Source organism: Anopheles funestus, chromosome 2RL, assembly GCF_943734845.2.
Source record: "Anopheles funestus chromosome 2RL, idAnoFuneDA-416_04, whole genome shotgun sequence".
NCBI lineage: Eukaryota > Metazoa > Arthropoda > Insecta > Diptera > Culicidae > Anopheles > Anopheles funestus.
Genome location: NC_064598.1, coordinates 54,730,271 through 54,754,808, shown reverse-complemented (window position 1 = coordinate 54,754,808; position 24,538 = coordinate 54,730,271). Strand labels below are relative to the sequence as shown.

Here is a 24,538-nt window from a genome sequence, read left to right as displayed (position 1 = left end):
TAATTTCCATGGGCTATTTTACTTGCACTTAATGATTCCAATTAGTGTTGATAACCTCAGAAACACAGCAAAAAATGGATAACTTTAAAATGATCGATCATGCAAGACTATCGTTGATATGACACATCCAATATGACAAACATGACACGATTACAAATTCAATTTTAAAGCACGTGCATCATTTCGTCCAAAGGGCATGTTAACATTTTACACTCGCAGACAAGCTATGATCGATCGGCTTGCACCGATTAGCAAAAGTAAAGAGTTGAAAAGGGTCAACTATTGGTGATGTTGATAATGCTACGGCGCATGAAAGTACTTAAATCGATTTACAGGACCCTTGGCAAACAAAACATTTGCCATGCGTCTAAGGGCACAAAAGGGTTCTAAATGAAAGAGATCAATGCATAATCCTTCTTTGGGTTTCTGTTATTGTACGAGGGCTCGATCTACCAAAGGTCATCATCTTATTAAATGGATCTTGCAATGGTATCTGCTCGATTGAGGGACAAATCAAACAAGATCAATAGTATCAAGTCTTGGGGGCGGTGACTACCGAATTTTGTCGATCCACCATTGTGTTACACGTATAATAATTTTTGGACACATTTTAAGATGGTGCGTCGTGTGGCTTAGTAGGTTCAAATGCTTGAAGTGCTGGAAAAATTAACAGTAGCTTTTTCACGACAAAGACACAAACGCACACACACTCACTCTAATGTTCAGTGCCAATAATACTTATGATGATCAGGCACCTTTATCACGCGTTATACCAGAAGGAGTAGTACCTTTTTGCACCTACATATTTCGCTCACATTTCACGTGACTTTTAGCCGACATCCCTTTGAATTGTTCGCCGCTGTTGTTGTGGGTACCGCTTTGTGCCACCGCCGTTTACCGCTTTTTCCCTTTTTTCGGCAAACTGTCACCGAGATCGAATAGAAGCGAAATCAGAAACTGAAGCTAGGTATTTTGCTAAAACTAACTTTACGCTTTTGCTCTGCATTCTTGACGGCTTTATCGTGTTGCCGACATGTCGGCAATTTTCGTTTGTTGTAGCGCTTCGAGCTTTTGTCTTCGTCACAAGCTGCAACAAAAGGACGCCCTTTTCCAAAAGGCAACGTCATTTGGGTGCACTGAATGCTGTATTCGACAAAGAACTGTATAAGGTAGCCCATTGAAACCGCCTATTTTTGGGAGACGGCACGCCGTATAGCAACCTTTCGGGTGGACTCTTCTGAAGTGATGTTTATGGACAACATCTTCATAACTCTGCAAGCCGCTGATGAGTTTCGGTAGGTAACATAGCCCTCAGTCGAGGGTGTAACCTATTGTACGAAAGGTGTTTGTTTGCTGCATGCCGATTAGCCGAAGGTGACAAGTATTGCATGTCACTGCCGTACATGCGGCTTTGATGTGGTTCCCCGTTTACATGGTACTTAAAATCATGCTGAGCAGCTTTCTAACATTAAGTGACTATAAAAAATGGTCCATTGGACGATCAGGCTGCTTTCTTGCTTTTCGTGCCACAAAACGCTGTAGCGCAGATCAATTACCAGATGACTTTATAAAGTTATTATTTTTTAGTAAATGGCTGAGAAACATAGAATAAAAAACAAACATTCTTTTAATTTGTACTTACAAAAAATCTTACAAAATTTTAGCTTGAAGTGCTTCGGACCTTCGAATAAATTAACATTAAACAAACAAGACTGACTCAAATTAAAGGAGATAACTTACTGTGATATTGGTAACATATTTTTATCTGATTTTTTAACCAAAGCAATAAGAGTTGTTTGTTTGGTTAATTTTTATTTAAACAGCAGTACTGTTGAATGAAATATTTCTTACGTATTTTTAATTAATTCAATTCTTCTTCTTTTTGGTTTAACGACCCCGATATGATCCGCATTTAATTTGATACACGGTCCTTTCGTGTCAAAATCGTCGTAAAACACATGAATATGAAATATTTACATGGTTTTAAAACATTAGAAACAATCCAAAACTACTTCTGTTTTCAAGCTATGCAACAATTCGTTTTACTTGGTTCCATATCTTACCGACTGGATCATAAAAGATCTTTAAAGTAAATCAGTTACTTAATGTTTCAATAACTTGCGTTAGTAATAAGTTTTATTTTTATTTATTTATTTTCGTCGTAATTTCAGCTCTAAATTGGGTTGAAGTGCGTATAATAATTACAAGGCATTTCCTCCACTTATTTTAGCCTTATTCCGGGTATCCTAGGTTCAGTAATAACTTTTAGTTGAATTTATAAACAATAAACAGTGTAAAACAAAAAACAATGTATATTCCTTAATGTGAAAACATGGTTACTTTATTAAAAATGCAATGCGATCAGCAATGTTCAAATATTCACCAACCGACAGAAAATGCCAGCAAAAAGCCACAAGCATAGTTTATGTTTCTCTTCCATTCGCAACAGTAACAGAAATTTCCAACAGTAAAGTTAATTCCGCGTGAAAACACAGTTAATTTAACCAATTTGCTCATTGTCCACCGAGTGCCACTTGAGAAAATCCTTTTACTGCAAGAAAAATCTCTTTCTCTTTTCCATCAAATTCTCTACTTGCATTGCGCTTGAAACTTGCGGCTGCTGCTGCTGCCTGTTACATCCCATTCAAACGATAGCATTATTGCCCGGTGACATTTAAGCGTTCGTGACTGCAGTCTGGAATTCCTGGAAAAATATTAACGATTCACCCACCGTTTTTCCATCGAGGCGCAAAAAGGTAAACGTCAGGATTTATTTCAAATGCCAGACTGTCTGACGCTGACTTTCGTTTCGCACACAATATTGCCTTTTACTTCCATCGTGTCCTTTCTGTGTAGGGTTGGCTTTTTATCATTCCAACAACCGAAGCTACCTTCCACCAAGGACAATGATCGACCGTAAGCATCATCACCGATGATGCGTCCTTCACAGTGGGTATACCTATTTATTACACTTCGTGCCATTCCATCTCAGCACCTCTCGTGCTGGATGGGCTTGTCTGCTGCAGCTACGTTTGGCATTCTTTCGCTCCTTACAGATGCTGCATCCTTACGATCATCGGAAACCGCATCTTGAACGCAACGGTCCGACGGTCCGAATTGATCGGTACGGTTTGGTTGAGTTTTCATCGTTCATTACATTTATTATCCTTAAATGATACCCTAAGGAACAGTTCGGCCAACAAACACCCCGAACCATTTCTATTGCGTAGGACAAGCCGCAGCGGTACGGTTTGGAGTACGGTTTGCACCTTTCGAGTTGGTATCCGTGCCATGGATTATGTGATAGCCATAGTTTGTTGAAAGTTTGTCTCGCTTGGACACACATTCCGTCGATTGTTTTCCAACCAACCATAAATGAATGTCTCGTATAGACGCGTTGCGCCAGGCTTCATAGCGATGGAATTGAGTTGTGCCCGTCATTCGTCACGGATTATCTACGGTTGGTGCTTGAGGGAGTCAAAATCCGTAACTAATGCAGCGTAACGGTAAGGTGAGTTAATTAACATTACATTGCCACCCGATAATCCTACTAACTTCTGTGATCCTTCTTCTGTTGGCTTTTGAGATTCTTTCATCTTCACCTAATACCGGAACGGTGCGGTAAAATGGTCCTCGGAGAGGACATTCATTCATTTCTGATGGTAGATTCGGAAAGACTTAAAAGCCTGTAGAATCCGTCCATCGGCTGGCACTGGAAACGTTACCGAAAGTGCATCGATTGACGGAATTTCAACATCAAAACCATTTCACACCTCTCCACCAAACCTTCGGTGGTCTCACTTTCGTTAGCCGGTGAAATGATCCGGAATGGGATTAACCATTTTTCCAAACCAAACAAAAATCCTAATCCCATGTCGTAAACGGTAGAAGCCGGTGTGGAAAGCAATGCCGTTACTGGTGCAAAAATAATCGAAAACTCACTGCACGTCGGCACGCACCGACAGTGTGTTGTTCCGTTTCGGCACCGTTCGGTTTTGGGCTTGTGAAAGGAATTATGCTAATATTTGCTTCAATTTGTCCCGTACCCGTGCCTCAGCCAGACAGCGGACCAGATGAAGCGTAAAGATTTTTGCCTGCACCGGTATTTGGAACCACAAAGCACATGCTGATGAGATCAATTACCGTGTCATACTGGTTTGTTGATTTAGGTTGAAAATCCATTCAATTTTCAGAGAAATGGCAAAACAGATCGACTCAAAGGCTAGTAAGAGGAGAAAATATAGCGATTGATTGGAATGAGTGTTGAGAATTGTGTGTTGAAATTATTCGTTATTCGATTCCTCTGCATTTCCAAAACATTACCCTTGAAAACCAATATTCTTTAACCATACGTCGCGGAATGTACTCTTTAATTTATACTTAAACTTTTATTTAATAGTATTTGTAAATTTTTTTTTCGTGTGATTATCGGTTTCAGATGCTCCGAAGCATCTATAGCTTCTCCCATTTTAATGTCGCGTTAGTAGTAATTGTTACAACCCGTTATTGATTGTATTGGACTGATACCAGTCTAGATGTTCCTGTTGTACATGTTAGACAAAACATAGAGACACAAGACCGTAAGCGCCATTTTATTTACTTTCTACTTAATTGTAATTCTAATGGTGTGTCCTGCCGACGGATCATTCAACTACATGAAAATACAAATCCAGGAACCCTGAAATGGTAGTTCAAAAACTCAGAGATTGCAGTGCAACAAAAATGAAGACGAGGATATAATTCTAATATCACACAAAATGCTTAAGCACAAAATGCTTATTCTTCTTCTGGTTTTCTTAACTACCTCTAACCATGGCGTCCATAAATTGCCTAGACTAGACATATTTTTACCACGTAGCCGGATAGTCAATTTTTGCTACGGGAGGACGGTCTGGATGTGATTGGATATCAGGTCCTGTCGTGTGGAATCTGTGTGGAACATTTAACACATACATCACCACTATTACTAACGAATTATTTATTATTAAAAATAAAAAAAATACTGACAATGAAATATATCAATATAAACAAACTCAACAAAGCAACAGAAATAAAACTACATATAGCGGTCATTATAACACAGGACGGCTTACAATTGTAGAGTCAACTAAGTGCGGTTCGCAACAGCTTAGTTTTGCGGTCGGATTCTCTTTCATTTGACTTTTGAACGTTTTATTTCAAATTTCTTTCCTTTTGATTGCAACATTAATTAATACAAACCTAATTTTCTTTCAAGCTTTTAATATTTTGAGTATCCAAGAAAAAACATTTACTTAGGCTTCTTTACGATGAAATTGTAAATTGTACAACTGTGCAATAATAATATTTGAGTTTTTGAATTTTCTTACATTCTTTTTTTTTATTCGTAGAAAAATCAAGAAAAGCTTCTTTTGTTAATAATTTATTGCACGTTATCTGGTTAACAATTAGAAGCTATACTTTTTCGGTATCTGCATTCTGATACCAAATATAAATACCGGTGAAAGTCACCAACGTAATTCGGTGCGTAATGTGTATAACAGCGTTTCGAAGTGCACCGACGGCTCCGAAGTCGACTTCGACTGTAGTCTCTGCTACTGTTATAGCTACTAACTGTCTTATGGTACTACTACTGTCTTATAGCTACTAACTTTAATATCTTATGGTATTAAATTTTATCTTTCTTATGAAATTTCATGTGATATGCTATTTCTAGTACAACTGATGGCCGATCCCAGCAAAAGCTCTAACTTTTATGAGTTATTTATATTCAACAATACTATATACAGACACAAAAGTTTGAAGAATTCGTAGTTTTGTATTCGTATAGAATGATATATTTTATTTAGTATATTTTGTATTGTATAGAATTCGTAGTAGTATGTGGTTTTAAATTGGAGTCGAAGACGTTACCCGAGCCGTTTGTTCGGAGTCTCGTCCGGAGTCGTCTCTGCAGTTATTGGTTCAGAATTTTCCCCGAGTTTGCAGCTCTGTAGCTGTTCTTCTCATCACTAGTATATAACCATTTGAACAGCTTCGCGAAATTTCGGATCGATTTTTTGTTGCGATATTTACCAAACAGGTTGTAGTTTTTCGAGGTTCCAAAATGTAAGAGGATTTATTCCATTTTTCTAGCCCTATTTATAAGTTTTTTCATGAGTGTTCCTATCGTGAGAGACCATCTCACTACTCACTATTTTCTCACTACTCACTTGACGAAACTAGCTTTCGTCAAATGGCCCTCTTGACGTCTACGCGTCAACATACTCCCCCCCATGACAGAACGTCATAAAGAAAACAAAACAAGTTACACGTGCTACTAAGCAGACGGCTTCGCAACAGGTAACAGACAAATTTTAGTTACTGGACGCGTAATTATACCTTTCGCCGTTTTCAGCTTCACTACACGCGTAAGCTGATCCTCTCCGGGATGTATTTCGACAATGCGTGCGAGGGGCCATCGGGTGATGGGAAGCGAATCGTCCACTAGGATGACCAGTCTGCCAGGTACTATCTCACTACGATTCACCACCTTGTTATCCTTCTGCATCTCCTGCAGATATTCTGTTGCCCAATGCTTCCAGAAGCGTTGAACAAGCAATTGCCAGCTCTGCAATTCGTCTAACGTGTAGGCCTTCAAGCGGGTGTAGTCGGGAACAGGCACCGCATGCATCGACGTGCCAATAAGGAAGTGCGCAGGAGTAAGCGCCGCCAGATCATTCGGGTCATCCGTCAGCGGCAACAAAGGACGCGAGTTCATTGCCGCTTCTATCTGCTGCAGAATGGTGCAGTACCCTTCATACGACAGCCTCGAACTGCCTAGGTGCCGATAGAGATGTCGTTTGGCCGTCTTTACCGCGGCTTCCCACAATCCACCGAAATGTGGGGCCTTAGGTGGGGTAAAGTGCCAAGTGATACCCAAGTCGGAACATTTGGATGCGATGACGTTTTGTAGCTGATCGTTCTGAAACAATTCAAACAGTTCATTAAGTTCGTGTGCTGCACCCTCAAAGTTTTTCCCATTATCCGAGTGTATATCAGATGGTAATCCGCGCCGGGATGTAAACCGATGCAAAGCGGCCAAGAATCCTGCAGTGGTGAGATCGCCAACCAGCTCCAGGTGAACCGCCTTGGTTGAAAAGCACACGAACACACACAAGTAACATTTAGTGGCAGCAGCTCTCTTGTGTGTTGGTTTGAGGTAAAACGGCCCGGCGTAGTCCACTCCGGTTACGGAGAACGGCCGGCTTGGGGTGATGCGTTGGTACGGGAGTTGTCCCGTTTGTTGTTGCGTAAGCGACGGATCTTGTCGTATGCAACGAAAACAATTCCTTACTATTCCTTTCACTAGACGTCGTCCGTCGAGTGGCCAATACTCCTCTCGTATCTGGGAAAGCAATAGTCTTCCCCCGCCATGCATAAGCTTTTCGTGGTAGTGGACTGCGATGAGATGAGCTAGCTTATGGTTCTTGGGGAGCACGATGGGATGCTTAGACTGGTAAGGAAGCTGTGCAAGCTTCAAACGCCCTCCCACTCGTACTATTCCTTCTTCGTCGAGAAATGGATTCAACCGTCTTAGAGGTGAGTGTTTTCCCACGGTTTCTCCTATTTTCAGTAGTCGGATTTCCGATGAAAACTCGTCTTGCTGCGCCAGTTTGCATAGTACGATTTTCGCTGCTTCGATGAACTTGGGTGTAATCGACAATGCAGCGGAGGTAAACGGTGCTGACGGTTGCGTACGTATCTTGTGTTTTGTGTTGTGTATAAAACGTGTGCAGTATGCGATTATGCGTAACAATTTGGTATATGACGACGACAAATTGAACCAAGGGTGAATGGTATGTATATTGGCGACTGCAGCACTCACCTGACGAGTTTCCATATCCGTTTCAGTAGCCAGTGATGGATTCGAAATAGGCCAGTTAGAGGCAGGTAAAGCCAACCAATCGGGACCACAACGCCACATCGAACTTTTCAGCATCTCAGCTGCGGACATCCCTCGGGACACCAGGTCTGCAGGATTCGATGTACCGGGAATGTGCTTCCATTGTCGGGGATGCGAATAATTCTGGATCTCAGCAACACGATTCGCCACGAATGTTTTCCAGGTGTTGGGTGGAGACGCAATCCAGTTTAGCGTCACAGTTGAATCCGACCAGAAAACCGATTCGGTCGCATCGATTTTCATCGCCCGTCGAACACGATGATGCAGATGTACTGCTAGCACGGCTGCGCAAAGCTCCAATCTCGGTAACGTAACACGTTTCAGTGGAGCCACCCGAGATTTCGACGCGAGCAGAGTCACTCGTACCTGTGCCTGCTGGTCCTCACAACGAGCGTAAATACAGGCACCATATGCAACCTCTGACGCGTCTGCAAATATATGGAACTGTATTTCAGAGTTAGGTAAAAGCACATAACGTTCACTTTTGAAGTCAGCCAAATCCTTCCAGTCGTCAGTAACCGATTTCCATTTGTTGCAGATATGTGCAGGAACCGGATCATCCCACCCGATTTTCTGCAGCCACAACTCCTGCATCAGCAGTTTCGCGCGTATGATGACTGGAGCGATCAACCCAAGAGGATCAAACATTCGAGCAATGTTTGACAATATGGACCGCATGGTGATGCTGGTGGTTTCCATTGTTACCGTCGACTCGAAACACAAAACGTCGAGTTCGGGCTTCCAAGCGATGCCAAGTGCCTTTACCGTCTCGTTCGGCGCAAACTGCAGCGATGACTGTGTGCCGATGTGTTCCACTGGTAAACCGGTAAGCACGTCCAAACAGTTGGATGTCCACTTTCTGAGCTCAAACCCTCCCTTGGATAGCAACTCAGATAGCTGCTGACGAAGCTTGCGAGCTTCATCCACGCTGTTGGCTCCACCAATGAAGTCGTCAACGTAGAAATTGTGTTTCAGCGCAGGTGTAGCAAGTGGATAATCAGCACCTTCATCTTCCGCCAGCTGCAACAATGTACGAGTGGCCAAGAACGATGATGGAGACAAACCATATGTCACAGTATTCAACTCGTACAATTCAATCGGCGAATGCGGTGAGAAGCGGAAGAAGAGGCGAACCAATTTTCGATCATCGGGATGCAAAATGACTTGCCGATACATTTTTGCAATATCAGCTACAACAGCGATCTTGTAGGTACGAAAACGAAGAATGATGTCGATGAGTTCATCCTGAATTATGGGTCCAACCCGTAAAGCTTCATTCAGTGAATGTCCAGTCGACGTTTTAGCTGAGCCATCAAACACAACTCTAACCTTTGTAGTGGTACTTGATGCATTAAAAACTGGATGGTGTGGTAAATAATAAGCAGCTGTATCGTCACATTCAGTGCTTATACGAGACATGTGCCCCAGTTCCAAATACTCCTTCATGAACGTTTGATATGATTCTCGAAGTGCAGGATCGCGTTCCAATCTCCGCTCAAGAAGCTCGAAACGACGGATGGCCTGTAATCTAGAAAGGCCGAGCTTTTGATCGAAGTCAGGCTGCTTTGGTAGGCGTACAATATATCTGCCGGTGTCGTCACGTTTGGTAGTGGTCTTGTAAAGGGTTTCACAATACCGTTCATCCGGTGAGTATGCGTCATTCACCGTTAAATCTTCTAATTGCCAAAATCGTTGTAGCGACTCCTCCAAAGATGCCATACAGACGACCCTATACGAAGCGTTGGAAACGGTTTTAGGTGCAGAACTTCCAACGGACGTTGCGCCGCTCACTACCCAACCAAAGACACTATTTATCATGACGGGTAGATGAGGTGCTGGATGGAACTGAGATGCATTCTCGAAAACTGTATGGTAATGACGAGCGCCAAGAATGATGTCAACGGGGGCAGCTTTATCGAACAACGGATCTGCTAAAGCGAAACCAGGTGGTATGGTCCAATCGTTGCGGTCAATATCGCGCGTCGGAATATTCGCAATCAAATTGTCTACGATCAACAACTCGGTGTTCACCGTAAACGAACTGGATCTAGAGACAATCTGGGCGTGTACGGATTCACGTACTGTTTTTGTAGATTGCCCAGCTCCAACAATAGTAATGTTCACATTACTTTTCTTTAAACGTAGCCGATGAGCGAGTCGATCGCTTATTAGATTCGGCTGCGATGCGCTGTCCAACAGCGCTCGCGCAGGATGAGCTATTCCGAAATCATCAATAATGTTGATCAACGCAGTTTGGAGTAAGACCTGCTCGGGTGCTTGCTGCAAAGCTGCTGCAAAAGTGCGTTGTGCGTTGTTGGTGGCTGTGTGATCTCTAGTGGTGTCGGGTGTGTGGTGCGGAAGTGCAGTAGTACTAGTGGTGTTGTGTACGTAGTGCAATTTCGTGTGGTGTGCCGCATTACAGTAACGGCATTTGTGCGGCGATGGGCAATCACGAGCCCTGTGATTCTCTCGCAGACAATTCAAACATAAACGCGCGGACATGGTAAAACGGTGACGCTCCTTCGGGTCCATCCCTTCGAATTGCGGGCATTTAAAAAGATAGTGCGCGGATTTGCATAACGTACAATTTGGCGTTTCATTTGATGTCGAAGCAAAACTGGCTTGGCGTGAAAAGGACATTCTCGGTGAGTGACTCAGGTCATGAACCTGTGACGTATGACGGTTGTTTACTAACAACGTCTCCAATACACGCATACGACGGTGAAGGAACGAAATTAAACTATCGTAACTCGGATCGGCGTTATTTGATGCGTGCTCTTCCCAATCGCGTAAGGTGATTATTGGGAGTTTAGTGCATAACAGATGCTCAAGAATGCTACCCCAAGTGTCCGTGTCTTCTCCCAAGTGCTGTAGAATCTTTTTATGCCGCTCAAATTCATCCACAAGATGGTGCAGTGTTGAAACGCTTTCCTTCTGGGCAGCAGGAATGGCAAACATTGCTTGCAAATGGCGTTTTCGCAGCAAATACTCGTTTGAGTATCGCTCGGTTAGCGTGTTCCATGCTAACTCATAATTAGCTGCACTTATGGTGATAGATTCTATCACTTGAGCCGCTTCACCTTTAACCGCGGCGCGCAAATAATGGAACTTTTGTATTGCCGGCAAATCTATGTTTGCGTGTATCAGGCACTCAAAGGTATCGCGGAATGTCAACCATTGCATATAATCTCCCGTGAATTCGGGCAGTGCAATAGTGGGTAGTTTGATGCCCTTTAACGGATTCAATCCGGTGCTCGTTTGTGGGATCGGAACTTGTTCTGATGGTAACTTAATCTGTAACTGCGATTGTACGTAGATCAGCCTATTCTCGAAATTCTCCCTTAGAGCAGCATTTTGCGCTATTTCTTCTGCAGTGGCAGCAGAATCTTCCAAACCTTGCTGAACACTTTCTAGATCAAGGCATAGCTTCTCGAACCTTTTTACACGTATTTCCACCTCTGCTTGGTCCCGTTCAGGAACGAAATCCTCCAAAAACTTCTCGTACCGCGAAAGAGACACCAACAAAATTGTCCGTCGGGACGCCAAGACAACGGGTTGCACGGGCATTGCGTAAGTGACTATGAGTGCGTGGGATTGACAGTGTTTTGCGTGCGGCGGCAAAATCAGCTGTGCGTTTCACAAAATCACGACGAATGTGATACGAAAGCAGGAAACGATGTTACGGTAACGGTGTGATGATCGAAATTCGCGATTAAAAACCAGGAGCAAGTACCATCCTGGTCACGGCACCATGAACAGCTTCGCGAAATTTCGGATCGATTTTTTGTTGCGATATTTACCAAACAGGTTGTAGTTTTTCGAGGTTCCAAAATGTAAGAGGATTTATTCCATTTTTCTAGCCCTATTTATAAGTTTTTTCATGAGTGTTCCTATCGTGAGAGACCATCTCACTACTCACTATTTTCTCACTACTCACTTGACGAAACTAGCTTTCGTCAAATGGCCCTCTTGACGTCTACGCGTCAACACCATTTATTAGCTCAATTTCAACATTTTCTTATTTGTTAAAATACGAACATAAACAGTCTGAAGAGTATACAGATACTATGAATATGAAGAACGTCTTTAGTTGTACCTAATACTGATCGGCAATAACTATTTTTGCTACAACCCGTAGCAAATCTTTTGGAACTGGCACTTCCAAGTGTCCATCATAGGCTTCATGCTACAGAAGTTTGCATGTTCGAAATTTTTACAAACTTTGGTTAGAATATTTTTTTTTTAATTGCTTCAATTTTACAAATTTAGCATCGTTGCAATAGAAATTCTTAAATATCCTTTTTGCTAAACCAGTAACAACGCAAGGCAGAGAATTCTTCCGTTTTAACTACTTTACGCGGATGTATATCCTTCCTGCTATATTTAGTATATTTTTGAAATACAAAATCTCGCCTAAACTTTCTTTCCAACTAGCAGAACAACCATTTCACACTTTTTCCTTTCTTTTTCTTAACTTAATGTGTCCTCGCTTATTACAACTTCAATATTCACAACTACTGTGAAAGCAGTTAAGGACACCCGGCGATTTCAAATGCACCCGCCACGATTCAAACCTTTGTTCGAATGTCCACGAAAATATTGAATCGATTCGAGAGAAAAACGATTAATCCTACAACGTATACGGTTACAGCAGCGACAATGGTAGCCGCCGCTGGCTGCAACCGCGGCAAAACCACAACGTTAAAAGGACCGATCATCTTCCCTCTGGCCGACCCGACTAGACTAGACCCAGTAAGCGGCGCGCACGTTGACAAAGTGTGACACATTATTTATGGCGTTTTTGGGAGGTTCATTTTGGGCACGGTTGTATTTCTCCCTTGCGGAGGATTCAGCCTTTTCAATCGCCCGCGATCCGCGCGCGGTTTGATCGAAAAAGGTAAGAAAAGCAACACACGTGTGACTCGTGCTCTTGTTTGATTGTGTGAAGAAAAGGTGCCGAAGGTGGGCTTTACAGCAGCCGGCTGGTGACGGTTCGAGTGGTTTCCATCGAAAAGCACACTTATAAGACGTTCTGGTACAAATCGCCAATGGAGTGAGTAGGAAGGTAGCATTACTAAGCCCAAAGAATAAGGCTTGTTGGTTTTTTATATTTTTATATAAAAAAATCAGCTCATGATTGGAGTAGTAGCAAATAAATTAAAGAAGCATTGATCTCAAAAATGAATGTATAAGTACACAAATACATGGTATTTGCAATTCATATGTTTTTATGTGTATTTTCTTGCATTATGTGATGCCTGAGAAACTGGAATAATTTTTATTACTTAGCCGAATACTTAGTCCATGGCCACCGGGGTGTGGTTTGAATGGGATTTCGTACCGGTCCCGTCGTTTAATATAAAAAAATGGTAATATAAAAAAATGTACATAAATTTTGAAACAATCTGGCGAAGATTGTTTGTACAGCAATATCTAAAACTAATATTAAATCTAGTCTTAACGGTGATAGAAATCGCACTAACAGTAATTTTTTATTTATATGTAAAATAATTTAGTGACATTAATTATTTTTTATTGCATGGTGGTCAGCATTGGAAGTGTTTGTAATTGTAAATAAAATTAGGAAAGCAGCATTGCGACATTTTTTTATCAGAGTTTCAAATAGCTGAAATGGCTTGGCTTCTAAAGCATACCACAGCCGGGCATGTTTCTGTCATATTGTACAATTCTATCCTACCAAACAGTCCCATATCTATCGATCATTCGAATTCCATTTTATTCAAGTGTCGGCTTTTATGCACAGTGTCAACGAGAACAATAAAACGATCGAGATTTACGCAGAAATTCGTCCATCGTGTTCGGACTAACGGTTGATCTGTTTCATCCTATTCTAGGTCCGGTTGCGTAAAAAAATATAGTGAATCCATTCCACTACTGCTGCACACAATACGACATCGATTGGGGTGATGCGGTTTTTTTCTTCTTCGCCAGAAATTTGTTCAAATGTGATCCTTTTTCAAACGAAAGCAAAAGATGCATTTTTGCACCTTAGGCTAGAGCGTGCCTGTTGCTGCTTCTTTGTTACATTAAACGTTTCGCTGCATTGTTACATAAAAATGTGGACAAAGAAAAAAAAGTTGAATCCCCGTTAAAGGAAGGTGCAATAAAAACCACTAATAAATTTCGAATACGATTCGTACTCGTGCTCAAGTTTTTGAGCTGTGTTAGCTTTTTTTACAAAGCGAAAAGAATAGAAAAATATGACATTCATAAAGCAAAAGCCATAAGAGCATTCGCCTGTAAAGCAAAGACAATTTTTGTAAGAAACTCTCTTACGATCGGTCACAATTAGCGCAAATGCCAATCTGACTGACAGTTGGAAGATGCTGCGGCGGGAACCAGAACCATTCGCCAAAAACCATTTTTGACAGCCTAAAGGCTGATCGATCATCCATTTTTGGAGTAGTGTGTCCCACGTTAGGGGTTCGTATTGCGTCGCACGTTGATGCATTCGCATGTACACGGCACTGCGCTTCTACGCGGTAGAAGCCCTAGCTCAATCCCCTTTTGAGTTCAGTTTGCCTTTTCACGGTGGGCAATTGAACCACCTAACGGGGGACCAACAGACAAAAATTATGCACGATTTGCTTTAGCGGAAAGATTTCAATAAGCTCCATCCATATCTCCCTATACACCACGTAGGCAGTAAACTGTAGGGAATGATTACATCAACAGCCCTGAAGACATGAGGACAGGGAGAATGTAATCTCGTGAAGCTGAGAGTTGTAGATCTGTAGTTATTAGATGCTGCACGCAGGACACGCTTTGCAAGCTACACAATGAAAGAAGAAAAGGATAGCACAATTTGAACAACACGAGCACGAATATGATCGAAACAGAACCGTTCCGGACAACACAAAAAACTGGGAGGAGGCTATGGCACTGTGACGCGTTGAAATATGGTGCTGGCCCTTTTAGGGTTTGTCTTTGGTGCTAGAAAACGAAAAGGCCTCTTTACGCACCCCTCTGTTTGGTGAGAACACATCCTGAAGCATCTAGGTCCTTTGCTACAATCGATGTCCTATTCTATTGATCTTTCGTAGACAGTTTGTCTGTGGGTTTTGTAGACTGGGTTTTTTTTGTACCGAAACACCAGACGAAAGTAGAAGAAGGGAAAATCCCTCGCTGCCAATGTGTCTTATTCCAATAGGGACATAGATCCCTTCGCTTAAACTCGTCCCTCTCTCACGCGTGTCCTTTTTGCCAGGATTCTGGAGGGCATTTTCGTTTAAATTTGTTAGATCCCCTGCTTAGTCATCTCATTTCGTGCGTGGCTTGCCAAGGGTGAACATCTCGTGCGTCGTCGTACATAATATTTTTCTGAACATTTTTTACCTCACCGATCATATCGCAAAAGTGAACAAAATGTCGGCTAAAACACTAACGCCACCACAAACGTACTCGCGACTGTTTCGTCCTTGGGACGGTAAGGAGACCAAGTTCGAAGTACCCACGGCAACGTGCAGCGAACCAAGCCCGGGTCGTGTGCTGAACGGTGAAGAATCGGACTCGTACAGTGACAGTGACAGTGAGCAAACGGTGAAATCAGAACCAATCGAGTACAATCACAGTCCAGTGAAATCAAGTGAGAGCTTCAGCTCGAAGACAAACGCCATGCCGGATCCATCGATATTGCATTATCCTTCAACGGATATGGCCGCGTATTATCATTATTGCTATCAGCAACAGCAGCACCAATTGTCCGAACATCCTTTACCGAGCCAAATACACCCGGAAGCGCAAAGAGTTCCAGGTCCGATTGGAGCATTCGGCCCATCAGTGATCGATCCACTTGGATTCACGTACGATCAAATGGAGCAAGAGTATATGCGCGTGTTGAGCGAAGATGCCAAAGCGAAGCTACTGGCCAGCCGTAAACAGCGGCCAAAAAAGTTCAAATGTCCACACTGCGATGTAGCGTTCTCCAACAACGGACAGCTTAAGGGACACATCCGTATTCATACTGGTAGGTATTTTGTTACTAAAATGCTGCTACAACCAAAGCGCTTTTTGTTTCACACTAACGTACAATGTTTCTTCTCGTCTCTTCTCCCAGGAGAGCGACCATTCAAGTGTGATGAGCCTAGCTGCGGTAAAACGTTCACCCGTAATGAGGAACTAACGCGCCATAAACGAATTCACACCGGCATCCGGCCGTACGGCTGTCAAACGTGTGGTAAAAAGTTCGGTCGGCGGGATCACCTGAAGAAGCATACCAAAACACACTTGCCCCAGGAACGTTACACCTACGGGCTGATGCCAGCCTCGGCAGCAGCAGCCGCAGCAGCAGCTATGTTGATGCCGATGTACGCATCACATGTCTTTGGATACTAAGAACGATCCGTTCCGATCGTGCAAACCGCTACAAACCCAGTGATCGTGTTGGTAGAGTATACTACCGATCGTGATAACACAGTTGGCACAAACAAAATGAACAAAATGAAAGCAGTTATTTCTGTTCCCGGCTGATATGATTGTACAAAGTGTCTAAAGGCTTTTAGTATTAAGCACAGATGATTGAGATATTTTCCGACGGCAGTTTACAAACGATTGTTCAGAGAGTGTTAAGGATTCTTTATATGTAGATTTAAGGAGCATTATAATAAAACTAAAGCAAATTATAGTCAAACAAATTTTTGTATGCCATTTTTTTCCTTTTTTATAATGTTATCTGCGAAAACTACATGGAAGCTCGTGGAAGTCGGTTAAAAGAAAACGAAAGAAAAGTGGGTAATTTTTAGCTAAGTATATCAATTATAACAAATAATTGTTAGAGTCAGAAATAATTGGTTCTTTTCAAATATCTGAACTTTAAACATGTATTATTTTTCAGAATTAGTTTAGGCTAACAGCCTCTCTTCTCTCTTCTTGACTTAACGACCTCATACTTGAGATGAGAAGTTTTTACGTTTCTTCCTATTGCTAGTACAAAAGGAGTTCTTCTGCGCTATCTTCACGTATTAAAGTGACGAAGAATTTCTACTCTTCAATATGTTTCATATATTTCGCCAATACTAATTTCGCCTAATCCTACCAAGTAGAAGGGCGCTTTTGGGCAGAACTATTTAGCCCCAAAATTTTATTGGACGTTATTCGCGATCACAATTAAAAAAAAACAAATAGACGCTACCACTAAACTATTTCTTCTTTGTAGTAATAATGCCTTGGAATAAACATAATTTTTTGAATTCTATTTCTGACGAACCATCGGTACATGACGCCTCTCTCTTCTTGGCTCAACGACCTCTAAGGTTACGGCTGCCATTTCTGACTTATTAGACTTATTTTTACCACGTAGCTCGATAGTCATTTCTTGCTACGGGTGGACGGTCTAGATAGGATTTGAAACCCAGTCTTGACGTGTGGAACCGGCGCCGTTTATCACAGATAGCACTGGGTCGACCCCAATAGTCCAAAGATATTATTTATGGTTTAAATAATTTTTATAACGGTGTCTTTATTGTGTGTAGTATCAAAACTGTTAATTTCTGCATCATAAAAATGATTAAAAACGTTATAAAGTTCTTTCTTACAATCACAAGTTTGGCAAATGCTACGAAAGAACTGCAACATCGATAAAGTTTGAAATGCGGCCATAGAATTAATAACTGTTGCATTCAAAATCGAATAAAGTGTAAATAAACATTATTCTTATTCTAAAATTTCATTACAGCACGATCAAAATAATAATAAAAATCAAAATCAAAATACAATAATAAAATCCTTCGAGTTAGCATTATCGTAAGATTTTTCCTTTCTCGAAACGATCGCAATATTGTTTCCCTTTTTTTGTTCGCAACAATTTATCTTTCCCAAGACCGCTCTTTATGTTATGCTACAATGAAATGAAATTTTGATTACTTATTAAGACTGCGGTATAAAGGTAAGTAGATTAAGTGAAGCTACAGGCCACTAATTGATTAGAATTACCAAAGTCAAAAGAGCATCTAAAGCAGAAGCGATACAACAACCTACCAACTGTCTTCTAGTTGGTTTAAATTTAAAAATATAAACATCCCACATTACTCGCAATCTGCATAGAAAGCATGCTCAGTATTGTGGAGAAAGAATAACATTTTATCATGCAGAGCGTAAAATTGGCGCATCAAATGTTGATGACTTGTTTAAGCTGGAGGACGGAAGCCGTTTTCGGTAGGCTTTTGCATCCCACATGACTCAACGGGAGGCCAGTTGAATCATCAGCAATCAGCGATTGTTCTTTCCTCTCTATGCTGTGCGTCTTTATTTTTTGCCAAATTTAAAATCTCTAGGATCGCAAATGGAAACATCATTTGGTATGCTGCAAACGTAACCATTGTTAAAAATTTATGATTCTATTTTTGCGATTCCCATGGTTGAGTATTGGGCCCCTGTACAGGTACCTGTGTAACCGTGACGATGTCGTAAAATAATCATCACTTCACAATCGTCTCTTCACCTCTGCCCGAACCTGTCGATGGTTTCGTCTATTGTTTCGCTCGACTAGAATAGGCTTCGAGAGTTCTTGCGAACTGCAAAAGGACACACCAAAGAAGCCTAATCAATCGTCCGTCAGCGCAGACTCGAGCAGGCTAAAGCCCACATCCACATCAGATCCGACGGTGACGGTGGTCAAGGTGAATATCGAGAACTGTAACCGTAAACGACATAAAAGAAACGGATCTTGCACGCCTTTTTATTATCATTCTGAATCCTATTATCCCATTTACCGGGTCGGGTCGGGGTTTTTTACGGCATCTTCCATGAGGTGAGAAAATAGCAGTTGCGAGGGCGAGATTCCTGAACAAGTGAAGCAAAGCTGGTTAATGTCCCTGGCAGGGAAAAAAAGGATGAAATGGAACATATTAGCTTTTGGGAAGCTGAAACCAGCATTCCCACCGAGACAGTTGGTCACCCTCTGGACGAGTGCTTTTCCATAGTCCCTCCTTCTCTTTCTCTCTCTCTCTCTCTCTTCCCTCTTTTCTTTGTCTTTACTTTCTCTAGCATTCGTTTCGACAGATCCTTCTGTCATCGGACTAATATAGTAGACTTCTGTAAAAGTTGGTTTTAATTTATGGCCCTTAATGCATGGGCGAAACCCCTTAGCTTCGATGTCAGGTATCGGACTCTAATCATCCATGCTCTACAACTATTTGTACCACATATGTAAGTGTATTTGGAAAAGTCAAAAGAAAATCCTTACTTATCTTACCAGGAGGACTCGATCATGAGGAAGTGTCTCGAACAAAAAAGGTCGACAAATTTGGGAAACAGCACTGAAAAGATCTTGAATTAGACTGAAGGTGGATAAGAAATACAGTACGAAGGAAGCAACAGAAATGGGAATAAAAAAGGGCCCCTGAAGGGGAATTGGGCTGATATTGTACGGGCCAGTTGTGGCCAGTTGTCCGAAGTTATGAATGAAAGGTAACAATAAAAAAGGACAAGACACTCACAAAGCCTTACAGCGTACAACCATGAATGGGGAAAGACCTGCAACGGGCCAGACAGCCTGTCGTCGTCCGGGTGGGCAGAAGAAATCGAATCGAAATCGTTTGATTGGAATCGGTCAGTGGGTTATACCTCCCGAGCCGATTACCATTCAAAGGGGTCCCGTTTTCTCGGGAGAAAGAAGCAGAGCAGCACCTGAGTTGGATGAATGAAAGGACATGTATAAATCAGACACCGAAGGCAGTCGGAGCAGGTAATCCAACACCCTTTGCGCGTGAAATTCTTCGGGAATGTATGATTTTCTTGTTGTTGAGGAGAATTGATATCACTTGAAAGAATTGGGCAATCGACATTTTGCGGTTTCATTCAAGCTCGATGATGTCGTCGAAGTGCTGGTGTGACAAAATGCTGCCTTTGTTCACATACGGGTTTTGGGAAGTCTGGGAAAGTTTTTGGATCGTTCTAATTTCACGACAAATCGAGGCTAGTGGGGTTTTGTTTCTATGGATTTATACCAGACAACGATTATGTTTTTTTTTCTTATCTCGTGCTCACATTCATTCACTGTACGAGGGTAAAGTGGCCAGTGCGTGGGCGATTAGGTGTCCTAAAGATTTATGGGTCAAATTTGTGTCGCATTTCAAACATTTTTTTAAATCTTCCATGTTCGCATTATAGTGTCTACCTTAAAATGGTGGTTCACATGCGATTTGTGAATTGAAATGTATTTGTAGAAAAATAATTTAATTTTGCAGTACTTTTCTTGTGATTATTGTTATTTTTATAAATCGTCATTGATGGCATATGATCAAAAAACCCAGCGAGTTATCCTCAATTCGTATGATTATGATTGAAATAATCGCTTTTATCGTTATGAAAAAAAACTCGCTGTGCGGGATTTTATATGAAAAGTCAAATAATCCGTTCCACATCAAAGAAATATTCATCCATTTTTACAATTAACCAGTTTTGTTTTTTTTTTGTTTTGCTTGTTGCGAACGACCTGGACGTATCAAAACTTGTTTTACCACGTAGCATTATAGTCAGTCCATACTACGGGGAGACGGTCCGGATGGGATTTGAACCCCAGTCCTGTTGTGCTGCCGGCGCCTTTTATCACATACACCACTGGGCCGCCTCAACAATCAACCAGTTGGAAGTTATGGAAAATATGCTCATTGCATTTTGTTCTTTTTCGTTATGATGAATTTAAATTCAAGACAGACAAATGATCAGTTGTTTTTTGGAGTATTTTTAACATACATATCATTTGTTAATGTGAGATAGTAATCAGGATTATGTTAATTACCATGTGAAGAAACAACATCCCATGCTTTAAACATCTTCAGAATGTCTTTGGACGATAGGACTTCCATGCGCCCTGGAACAAAGCTTTTCGATGTTATTGTTCCGATCTCATTCCTGAACTATTGACCAACATTACAGGTTCAATGGCAGTTGATTATGTGTTGGGATCGATCTACGCAGCCTCCGAACATTCTACATCAGAAGTCTTCAATATTTCGATTACATCATCGAGCAGCAAGAAGAGAAAGAGTTCTCGGAACTCAAATCCTCCGTTTGCGAGATTTTGTTCATTATGAGGAGTTATGCGCAGATTTGCTCTTTATGTGACAAACTCGTTCAAAGCGGTACTGGGTATTAGGGGGTCAACTGTATTTTTTAAGTTCTTTAAATCTATAAAAAAATTGAGAAATCCGAAGGCCAAGGAGTAAAAGTAAAAGTAAGACGATGTCGACGATGTCGAAGAACGTACATAGGCATTTTTTAAAAAAGGGAACTATTTGAAAAAATGGATCTGATCCCTAGTACTGTTGTATAAAGACCTGCGCCGCTACCATCTCCACTGGCTCTGATAAACATTCACGCGTCAGGATTCGCCAGCTACACAAGTTGAGCTTTGAGAAGTGTCGAATTTATTTATTCTAAACAATGAAACCCCAAGGACAGAAAGATCTATTAAGATGTGATTTGTTTCTTCTATCAAGGAAGAGCCGATTGTCATCAGAAATTCTAAGTATTTGAATGTATACATTGTTCATAAAATTATAATTTTTGAAGATTTACAAAATAGCAACACTAAATTGAACATCCTGACAAAAAAGATTGATTTATTCGCGTTTAATCTACATAACATACAAATTCGTAGTCAAAGAAATCAATAAGAACTGCTGTCTACTATACAAATCCATAATCCTAAACGGTACCGGGTCTTTAATAAGGCTCAAATTCAATTTCCCATTTTCCCGTTGCTAGGGGTTAGAAATTCAATTAGTTTGCAGATTTTAAATCTTTTACATTTAGCGAAACATTGAGTGCTTCTTAAATGTATGCTTGCTGTCGTCCGTTCCATTCCTTTGTAATGTGCCATGCCGTGACACTGTCAAATGCAACACACCCCAAACGCCCAACAAGTATGCTGGGCCATCGGAAGGCTATCTAGGCCAGAAAATACGAGTTCTAACGGAAACAGAGTCTCGAAAAAACCACGTTCACTAACCGACTAACGACAGTCGGTAAAGGGAGAAAGTTCAATTGGACCAAGTGTCGAGATATTCTTTCCCCTGTGAAATCTCCTGACTTTAGGAGGAAATCTTTCGATTCTGCTATATTGGTACATGCAAGACGACGGTGCAAAGAATCTGTACAAAAAAAATCCCATCCAGAATGTATCGTGGTGATGTCATTGTTCTCTTCGCAGCCCATCGAAAGTGTCTATTGTTGATCTTTCCATCTTGTCCTCCGCTAGACAAGCGGGAAACGGGCACACGCACGCACGCCATTTTTGCCACTTCCCCCATCGATCTCACAGCCACATCGATGGTACCACAAAACATCCTTGTTTTGGTTTCCCTTGCCAAATGTAAAAAGGGGAGAGAAAAAAAAAGAAGCAAACCTAAAATTCCTCCCATCGGTCAACCATTATTCTTTTATTCCTTTCTCCTTTAGCCTCCTTTAGGAGGGTTACGGGTCGGGCCGATTTTGATTCGATCGAATAAATAATAGGCAAATACGATCGGAACGACGGTACCGTGGCGGGGATTGAGGTTATGTATGGATGCGGTTTGTCATCGCGGCCATCCCCTCTCAAGCGGATAGCAAAACCGCAGTGCTACGTAGCTCGACACAGTGCCGGGCGTATAGAAAATGGCAGTTGCACTTACTTTCCTGGCCGGAAAAGCGCTTGCCAGCGGGAAAAGCTAATAGGCTAGGACCACCAAATGCGAACACGGCACTCGGCACGGAAGGGAACATCGTCACATTCGAAGGGAAGACACCCCTACCAGGACGATTAAATAACCAGGATGAAACGACGTCCTTACGGGGCCGCTGTTGCCGGAGGGCAAACACGATTCCCTCCCGGCTAACGCACTCCGTTGTCATGCGTGGAAAAAAGCGTGGAAAGGCAAACAAATGGTTATGGAGGTTTATCCGGAGGGTTCGTTTGTAATGTGCATATTCAATTGTGGATAGCGGTGCTGCAAATGGGTCGAACAGTTATGGTATGATATATTACGATTGTTGAGTTTTCTAATCGTGTTATCCGTTCGTACGTTTTTTTCACTATATTCATTCCAAGTTTATGTTTTGGGGTGCGTTTCAAGTACCTCGTTTTACCTCGATGTTGCATCGGGAGTCATGAAACGATACTAAACCATAGAAGATAGAATTGGATTATTCAATTTGCCTTTTAGCACTTCATTCGCATGCATTGATGACTGGCATATAATGCAGTTAAAGTGAGCAAATTAAAAGTCTTACAATGCTTGCAAAAAAGCTTCAGATGAAATTCTGTTCTGATAACATATTATGCTTAAAATAATATAATCAAGAAGAATGTCCAGTTATTAAATTATAAAATTTTGTCCATTAAAGAAAATTTATAATGAATACGTTTATGTATAGTGGATCACTTCCTAACGAATACCCTTTTAAGAATGACATACAGTCGGCCTGTTAGAAGAAACGATTATTATTATTGTTAAGCATTTTCTCGAAGTTCAAGTTTTCAAAAACATCTGATGAATATTTCAATCCAATCTATCAGCAACTCAATATATGTATAAACGGATCACTATGCAAAAACGTTTAAATTTTCGATGATTAAACGTGCCCTACTCAAAGTCACCATTTGTAAATCGATAAGAAGAATTTCTTGAAGACCAGCGGACTGATTAACTTAAAATTTTCACCAGAAATTCTAAACACAAATTACCAGTACTTTTTATAGGATTTTATTCTCTCTATTTTATCCGACTGTTTATTATTTTTATTCATTTTCTCTCTGTTTTAAAATCCGCTACGACAAGCACTAGATTTATGTATCTTTATTCAAAATATTTTTCAATGTTTCAATGTCAGATGCGCCGGTGGATCGCAAACGTAGTTTTTTTCGCAGTGCTCAGAAGAAAAATCCTGTAAAAACCTCAATTTTAACGGATTTTAGTCCCTGAGTTCATATCTCTCCCACAACGCATTTATCGCACAACGAGAAATTCTGAAAATAATTTCTATTAAAATAAAGAAAATTTGCATAACGAGCATTTAAAAACCTGCATTTTTTTTTTGCTAAAGTCGAAACATTTAATAATTTTTTTTGTGAATGTTGTAATGTTCAATATCTGTACAAATCAATGACACCAAAGAACCAATTATTCATGGACTTGCGACGTTTACCAAAAGAGGAAACAAATCCTCAATGAATCAAAGATATTTTGAAGATGTTTAATCGTTTAAATCACGGAATGTTGCTTCTTGAAATCTTAGCATTTCTCCTAAAAATGCACTGTATCTAAGCTTAAATTGTATTAAGAGAAGAAAGGTATTTCTCTATCAAAATAATCCTACGGGATATTTTAGCAATAATGTCCTAAATATTTTTGCTTAACCACTAAATACTTGTTAAATTTTAAAAGAACGTCAACGTCGACACCATAAACGCTACGTTCTAAGCTTAACGTAAAAACGTCGATGTTAGACAGAGACCGATCAATACATTAAATTTATGAAGGAAAATATAATGTAGCAAGTCATTGCAGCTTTCAATTCGGTATAAAACATCCAAAAGTTCGTGATCTTGTTCGATTATTCGAATGTGCGTTGCAAGAATGATGAAATCACCATCTGCTGTAGAAATTTTTA

At 41.1% G+C, this 24,538-nt stretch overlaps 2 protein-coding genes across 2 annotated transcripts; one reads left to right on the top strand and one right to left on the bottom strand.

Annotated features, from left to right (window-relative positions):
* Positions 1–6,062: 6,062 nt before the first annotated feature.
* On the bottom strand, positions 6,063–8,546 carry LOC125760492 (uncharacterized). The gene is made up of 2 exons (XM_049420655.1): positions 7,847–8,546; positions 6,063–6,943 (listed from the first exon to the last, which is right to left on the bottom strand). The coding sequence occupies exons 1-2, from the start codon at positions 8,516–8,518 to the stop codon at positions 6,299–6,301; spliced, it is 1,317 nt and encodes a 438-aa protein (XP_049276612.1). The 5' UTR covers positions 8,519–8,546; the 3' UTR covers positions 6,063–6,298.
* A 3,372-nt stretch (positions 8,547–11,918) lies between these two features.
* Positions 11,919–16,672, top strand: LOC125760493 (early growth response protein 1). Its single transcript, XM_049420656.1, has 2 exons — positions 11,919–15,911; positions 16,002–16,672. Exons 1-2 carry the CDS (start codon positions 15,311–15,313, stop codon positions 16,277–16,279), a joined length of 879 nt encoding a protein of 292 aa, XP_049276613.1. The 5' UTR covers positions 11,919–15,310; the 3' UTR covers positions 16,280–16,672.
* The last annotated feature ends 7,866 nt before the right edge of the window (positions 16,673–24,538 follow it).